General features: G+C 43.5%; 1 protein-coding gene across 1 annotated transcript; it reads right to left on the reverse strand.

Annotated features, from left to right (window-relative positions):
* Positions 1-1,634: 1,634 nt before the first annotated feature.
* On the reverse strand, positions 1,635-7,828 carry LOC130026434 (cyclin-dependent kinase inhibitor 2A-like). Its single transcript, XM_056117236.1, has 3 exons — positions 7,703-7,828; positions 4,018-4,324; positions 1,635-1,735 (listed from the first exon to the last, which is right to left on the reverse strand). The coding sequence occupies exons 1-3, from the start codon at positions 7,826-7,828 to the stop codon at positions 1,716-1,718; spliced, it is 453 nt and encodes a 150-aa protein (XP_055973211.1). The 3' UTR covers positions 1,635-1,715.
* Between the last annotated feature and the right edge of the window lie 221 nt (positions 7,829-8,049).

The raw sequence follows: 8,049 nt of genomic DNA on the forward strand, positions 1-8,049 counted from the left end.
CTCATGGTCCCCTGAGCGCTGCTAGGAATAATTCCTGAGTGCAGAGCCAAGAATGACCCCTGTGCATTGCCGGGTGTGCCCCCCCCCCCGAAAAAAAAGGAAAAAAAATTTTTTTAAAAGGAACAATCCCTGAGCATTGCTAAATGTTTCTCACAGTGATCTCACGGTGTATCTCATGGTCATCTGTATCTCACAGTAACTCAAAATAAATAAACATCCTAAAAAAATTTTTTTGAAAGGAATAACCCCTGAGCATTGCTAAATATGACCCAAAAACAAACCAAAAATTTTAAAAAGAATTAAAGATGTTCAGATTAGGTAAACTCATAGACAAAATCCAAGAAATTTTATTAAAACAGGAAGTTTTTTTATATAAAACAGGAAGTTTTAATAAATGCTTAAATTGTATGGGGCTTAGCCAGAGAGTTGATAATACTTGTCTAGCTATGGGCCAACCATAGTTCAATCCCTAGCAGTCCCACATGGTCCCAGGAACAACCTCATACACAGAGCTAGAAATAGACCCTCACACCTCTGCACGAATGCTGGGTGTGGCCCATGGAAAAAACAGAAAAAAAGAAAAATGAATGTGTATGGGGATTCAGGTGTGAGGTTCAGTCCCTGACAAATGTGTGAGGTCTTCTTTGGAACTATAGTATTGTGAGTGTACTGAATGCCAAAGAATCATGCCATTTAAAATCATTAATTTTATATTATGTGAATTGCACCTCAGTAAAAATTAAGTAACAACTCTGTGCCAGAGGGAGCAGCACAGCTTCCCAGCTCTAACCTGTTTGAGCCTAGTACCTGAAGTAACTGGGCTTTGGCAGAGAAGTGGAGCTGCTTTTGGTTAGAGTGGTAAATCTACTACCGGAAGGAGCAGCTGCAGGTAGCTCCCAGAAGGATGGGCTTTTGGGCCTGGATTTGCTATGGGTTTAGTCCTCGTAATTCCCCTACTTCCAGGCTTGTGGAGTTGGGCCCCACATGATGTGTTGTGCTAGATGTTTCCATCACCTGTTGATGGTGGGGCCTTGGGCAAAATATCCTAAACTATGCTGGAACTTGCCTGTACTGGAACTAATAAATATTGAAGGCCAAGTGCAGGATAGTCTGCCAATCTGAGTTCTCCCTGGAATTTCCATTCACCATATTCCATCAATAATAAGACCTAGCTTTTGACAACTGAGAGCTGATGTTGTTTTACCACCTATAGTGTGCATGTTTACTGGTAATACATTTTCTAGTTGTGTATTTTTGTATTTGTCAGTTGAGGTTTGTTCTCCTTTCCAAGCCCGTGGCATGGTGAATTAATAGGTGCTTGATAAATGTTGGCTACATGAATGAGTGAAAGAAAAAACTCTATATTTAAAATATTCTAACTTTGGCTTTGCCATCTGTTGGCAGTTTGACAGGACAGGAGAAAGGCTGTATAATCTTTTAAGTTTGGTTTTCTAATCACCCAGTCACTGTAATAATAGCCACCCTCACACTGTGAGGCTTACAGAAGTGCCATATAGGTGAGCACTCACTCTTGAAAAACACCAGCTCATTGAAAAGTTATTAGTTTAATAGAATTCTTTTTTGTAAGAATACAAATGGAAATTTATTTGAATACAAGAGGAAGTTGGTTTTTAGGGAAGGGAAATAAGATTGGGGGTACTTTTTGTATTTAAACTTCATTGCAGGTCAATGCATTTCGGTGTTTCAGGGGTTCTTTAAGTTGGGGTCGAGTCATCTGCAGACAGGAAAGAAACAGACTTTAGAAACTCAAAAAAATCACCTATGTGTGACCCAGCTCCAGTTTTGCATTACACGTCTGGACAAGGCTCTCAATTGATTTCTCTTTCAATATCCACCCTCGTGCTGGGCGTTGCCGGAAGTCTGGATTCAGTCTGTTGGCCCAGCATTTCCAAGACTCACCTCGTAGCAAGCTCACCTTGTGGCTGGCTGCTCTAGCGTTTTGATCTTTTAGAACCTGGACAGGGAGCTGACAGGGAGGGGTGGCTTGGGCAGAGACGGAACAGCACTGCTGTGCTTCCAGCTGAGTTCAAAGGAAAATGTGCCCGCCCCTATAATGGGCACAAAAGGCGTCACTCACTCCTGGCCCGGCCCCCTCCTAGTCAACTGTGCAAGGCTGGGAGTCCCCAACTAGAGGGCGCAAAGCGAAACCAAGCTGCAACTGCGCAGCTGCCTCGACTGCAGACCGAACACTCAGTTTCAGACTTACGATCTCCCAATCCAAAGCCTTCTCTCTGGTTGTGGAGAGCATCCTAAGGTCGCTAGAACAAAACCCATGTTTTGACCGAAGCTCCTATTTTGGACCCATAAGGGTCCATGCAATGATCTGGCTTCTACCCTCCTGATTTCGTTGCGTATGCAACCCAGCCTGCCGTTCTGGTGCTCTGATGTCTTTTACATTTGAGTTTCTCTACCTAATAGTGAGAGTGCCTTTTCCTCTCAGTCATGTTCGTTAACCATCCTTTCGAGGCACACCTTATTCTCATCCACGATGCTGGTTTTACAAACTCCGCCTCTCTCGGAGAGTAAATTCTAGAAAAGTGGGACTCCTGTTCTGTCCCCTTCACTTTGTTTTTATTGTTGGGGATTATACTCTGCTGTTCTCCGTGGTGGCGGAGGCTAGCTAGACGAATGTAAGCAGCTCCAACCAGCTTAGACGTCACAATGACTTGAACCCCTTTTCCCATCCCACGCCTCTTCGCTTTTTTTTTTTTTTTGTCCTCCCGAGGGGGCTGGTCGAAAAGCACGAGCAAATGTGTTTGGGTTAAATCTCAGGTAACATAGAGTAATAACTACCTTTCAAGTTTAGTTATTGCCAAATTTACTCATTTGTCTGCGTCCCTATTCTATTTTTATTCTATTTTCTAATTCTTCGCGCAGACCCAGTTTGAGGTCCGCCCAACCATCTTCTGATTGGTCATTGTTCTCCGCCTCTGCGCCCCACCCAGTTCGAGGTCCGCCCAACCATCTTCTGATTGGTCACTGTTCTCCGCCACTGCGCCCCACACAGAAATTCCAATTGCAGAAGAAGAGAGAGGATGGGCAGGATCTGGTCCCACCCAGTCACTTAGTGCTCCTGCAGTGCGGCTCCCTCCCTTCTCGCTTAGTGACTGCTCCGCTCAGTTCTCTCCTACTGGTTCCCCCAACAGTCTTAGCACTCCAGTTCTAAGTCGAATTTATTAGTAACTCGGAAGCTATATTTCAGTATATTCGATGTCATAATTTATCTTAAAAATCCTGACTTAGTGTTTTAGGCAGACAGGAGTGGACATAGGGAGATATGGCTGTGGTGAAAAATATATTATGCTGCTTGCGGGCAACTACTACAAACATAACCCGATCTCCCTCTCTCAATGCTCTCTTGCAAAAACAGAAAGTTTAAGAGAAGAAAAAGCTGGAGGGGGTCTTGTTTGAAGATGCCCCTGGTACCTCCTGGAAAAGCTCTACCAAACTCCTTCTGCATAGAGTGGAAGGCTAGATTTGGCTTATTAAAATGCATTAAGGTTGGAAGGGGGTGACGTATATCTGCAAGATTAAGTCAAGTGCAGATGAATTTTGGAAAGTGCAGCACGGGTTGGTTCAGGACCTAAGTAAGCTAATAAGGACATCGAGTGCCAGCATTGAATGAATGTGGCTGGTGAGCTAGTTTGGAGGAACAGTGTTAATTCACTACAGTTCTAAAGCTGTCAATGCTCCACTGTCTTGGGCTGCCAGGAAAACGGAATAGGTGAGGAGGGCGGGGAGAAAGCCTCGGGAGCCAATGGAATTTATGGGATGGGCTTTGAAGTGCGTAAGTTTCCAACTCACAGCTCCGAACTGAGACACAAGCTCACTCAGTTCAGCTCTCTCCAAGGGCTAGATATTGGGGTGGTCCAGCTGGAGGGCAATAGATGAGCTGAGTGAAAAGGCTGAAAGCGATCCCCCGGCTAACTTTCGCAGCAGAAAAAGGAGTGCGCTGGGTAGCGGCTGGAGTTCAGGGTTTTATTTTAGCTAACTCACCAGCTGGACCCATCTCTGGGTCTATAGGAGCGTGACCACCATGGTGGGTGCCCCTTACCGCCACGCGCAAGTACTGGACAACGTGGCGGTGGCCCCTCTCCTCAGCCAGGTCCACGGGCAGGCGGCCCCAAGCATCGCGCACGTCCAGCCGCGCCCCGGCTTGGTGCAGCTCCACCAGCGTCTCCAGGAAGCCCTCCCGGGCTGCGTCGTGCACGGGTCGGGTAAGGGTGACTGGGTCTGCGCAGTTGGGGTTCGCACCGTGGAGCAGCAGCAGGTTGGCCACCCGGGTGCTGCCCATCATCATGACCTGTGTGGAGACAGCAGAGGGGTCAGGAGATGGCAGATGACAAAGGCAGTGGCAGGATTCATTTCATTTAGCAACACAACGCTGCAATTTGTGTCAGTTGAGCCACGTTCAAGCACAAGCCACCTGTAGTATACACCAATGTCAATGGTTAGAGAAATTATTAGCCACTGCATAAGCAACAGTTGCTTAGTTAGTTACTTTGTTTTCACTTCCCAACTCCCTTAACCCATTCTCTGGGGGGGGCGGGGAGCTGGGGGAGGAATTGAATTTCCTTATTTTCTTCACAAAAACTTTTTTTGTGGTACTACAGTCACACATAGAAAACCCTACCAGGCAACAGCAAAAGGGTAAAGGACAAAGTGACTTTCACTAGAGTCACTTTTAATATGGAATTATGAGAATTATATGTGATTTGGGGCTTACACATCTTTAGGCTCTCTTAGCTTCCTGGAACTTTAAAATATCACTATCAGTAAAAATAGGGTTTGTCTAGATAGCCATAAAATTCCTTGTGGCAAACTAATACTTTACAAAGATATCCTAAAATTGGAAAACTGTAAATATGTTACTTTACATGGAAGAAAGGATTTTGTAGGGTGCTGAGATCCAGGATTTTGAAGGAACTTGCCCTAAATTGTTAGAATAGACTCTCAAAGTAGTTACATGTTTTCATTTAAGAGGGACAGGTCTGTGGTTTAAACTGGTATGTTTGTGATAATTTGAAGCCGAAATAGAAAATTAGGACACCTCTGTAACTTATAGTCAGTTCATTATTCAGGAGGTGCTCACTTCATGTGATCATCAAATCATCTTTGAATCAAAGATATTACCAAAGGGAAACTTTTAAAGCACTGTCACAATCATAGCAAACCTACCATTTGAATGTTTCATGGTGGATGGTTGTAGTTGGTAATTTTGTTTTAGGGTAATCATTGTTTAGTTATATTTATGGCTACATTTATGGTATATTTACATTAATATTTAGCTAGCATAACATTCAATTGTCATAATATTCAGAATATTAGATACCATATAAGGAGAAATTTTTAGTTACATTCTGCACTAAATGTAAATCACCAAGTTTGTTCAAATTAAGGAACCAAGTTACATATATATGTATATATATATATATATATATATACACACACACACACTATAGTTGCTAACTCTTGCCTGATGAAAGTGAAACTAATTTCCAAAAAAAGACAACAAAGGAAATCTACATGAACCAAACCACATGATAAAGAGGAATAAGAAAATGCACTGTGAAAAAATGTATAGGGGGTGTACATTTCACTTACACAAGTGAACATTATTACTTACACAAGACTAGTTATTTACACAAGATTTTGAATAGAGCATGGGGTCAATTTCCAGAGTAAAGGAGAGCAACTTTCAAGAATGCCAACTTTCAGAATTCAGACTGCAAGTAACATTGCTATCATTTACATGTCTAATATCTGCTCTTAGAAGTAACTAACCTCCATGTCTGTATGTAATGCAAATGAGAAAAATAATGCGGAAAGCCAGATAAACATTTTTGAAATGTTGAAATGATGAAGTTCTTCATCTTGGCGATAAAAATGGCTTTATGGATCTATTGTATTTAACAGTGCTAAAGGTTAAAATTTTCCTACCATTTAAATCATAATAGCAATCCAAACATAGAAGATAATGATTAAATTAATCAAATAGTTATTAGGTGCTTAAATCCACATAAGATACTCAATATTTATTTTTCTTCTAAACTAAGTATTTTTAAGTAAGGATTTTGGTTTAGAACCCAAAATCATGCTCCCCTTCCCTATTCTCATCCTTCTTATGAAATAATTATAATTATCTATTTTCCTTTTATATTTAAACAGCCAAGCTTTCTTCTAACTTAGCCTAGAACCCCAGGGTTGAACTTTTAGTCTTCAAGTAACTGACAAGTTTTAAAGACAACAAATAAAGAATCATTAATGAATTGTTTTTAAAAAGAACTTTTTTTGTTTTTTCACAATCACACAATCTCTCTGGTTTACAATTTTCCAGTTGTAGACCATCTCTCAAAAACTATTCACATGTCCAACTCTTAATAATCTTTTATTTAAAGATATTTTTAAGTACCCATTTTATTTAAATGTGTACAAAATGTATTTTTTTCTTTTTGGGTCACACCCGGTGATGCACAGGAGATACTCCTGACTTTGCACAAAATGTATTTTATAAAGCATAGTTTCAGGGAAGGCAGACCCATTCGTAATGTCCCTGTAAGTTATTTTTCCATTCTCTTGCTAAGCCAGTTTTTGTGAAATGTGTTCATGGGTTTAGTATAAATTCTATTTTTTGAGAATTAGAAATTATTTTCGATACTTGGATAAAATACTGCCAGCTGAGATTCGCGAAGGCAAAATGAGCACACAAAAAATTTGAACACAAACACAAAACCACACAAAATTCCCCCCCCTCCCGTTCCCCAACTAGAGTGGTGGTGGGAGAGAAGACATTTCTTAACAAAGAGGAATTGAAAACTATTCCACATAAATTAATCTAGGGTCAAAAGTAGCAAAATTAAAAGGTGCTAATCTCCCCTCCAGTTTCTTTCTTTCTTTCTTTCTTTCTTTCTTTCTTTCTTTCTTTCTTTCTTTCTCTCTCTCTCTCTCTCTCTTTATTTTACAAAAAGAACCCAAGTTTGACAGGAAGCTAATCACAAAGTCTGAGAAATGTATATAATTGAGTTCGAATGGGAATCATTATTTTCCCTCCAATTTTAACGTAACCAAATTGGCACTACTTCGGGAGCGGTAATACTAATGAAGAAAATTCCTAGTCTATTTTCTAAATTCTTGCAACAAGCATATACTTTAAGTAAAAAATAAACGCAATTCGTAGCTGTGGATCATTTTAGGACATTTATTCCTGCTTTTATAGCTGTGGGGATTAGCACTGAAATCCCTTTTAGGAAGGAGGAGGATCCGTTCTATCCAGGGTTCTGTGAGTTGGGGGTGACGTGCAAAGCAATCTTATATTTAACATCGTGCATTTCACCCTGCACGTCCGCGAATTTCGTATCCGATAAAGAACACACCTCGAGTTGTGAAATTACACTGGCCTCTCCCTCTCCAAGCCGACAAGCCCAGTCTACAAAAGATGGGCCGCCCCGGCGCCTCCTCGTTCCTGGGGTCGCTTCCCGAGCCAATTGTAGGGGGGGGGGGTTGGGGCTGGGGTGGGAGGGAGGGGATCACCAAGAAGTGTCTAACTCCCGATCCCACCTTGAGAAAGTGCTCCCCCTGCCCCTCCACCCCCCACCCCCTAACCCCAGGGCGTTTTGGCAGACCCTTAGAGCAGAAGCCCCTTCGATCTCAACCTCCGGGGCAGCGGACGCGAGCGACCCACCTGGATCGCGCTCCGACCAAGACTGTTGGTCGCGTTGGGGGGTACCCCGGCCTGCAGCAGCGCCCGCACCTCCTCCGCCCGGCCGCCCGCCGCCGCGCTCGCCAGCCGATCAGCTGCACGTTCCATGCCGAGACTGCCCGGGCCGCGCCAACGAGCGCCAGCTGCCCGCCCCGCCCGCCCAGCGGAAGCGATCCCCAGATTCGGCCCCTCGGCCCCTCCTTATTTCCCCGCCGGGGAGGGGTGCGGGGCGCGCGAGGGCGGCTCCCTTGCTCCCCGCACGCGGCCGGTGGTACCTCCACCCCCACCGAGGTGGCCGCACTAGGGGGACCCTCCGCGGTCACCCCGCG

This window comes from Sorex fumeus, unplaced genomic scaffold (genome assembly GCF_029834395.1).
Source record: "Sorex fumeus unplaced genomic scaffold, SorFum_2.1 ptg000034l, whole genome shotgun sequence".
Taxonomy (NCBI): domain Eukaryota; kingdom Metazoa; phylum Chordata; class Mammalia; order Eulipotyphla; family Soricidae; genus Sorex; species Sorex fumeus.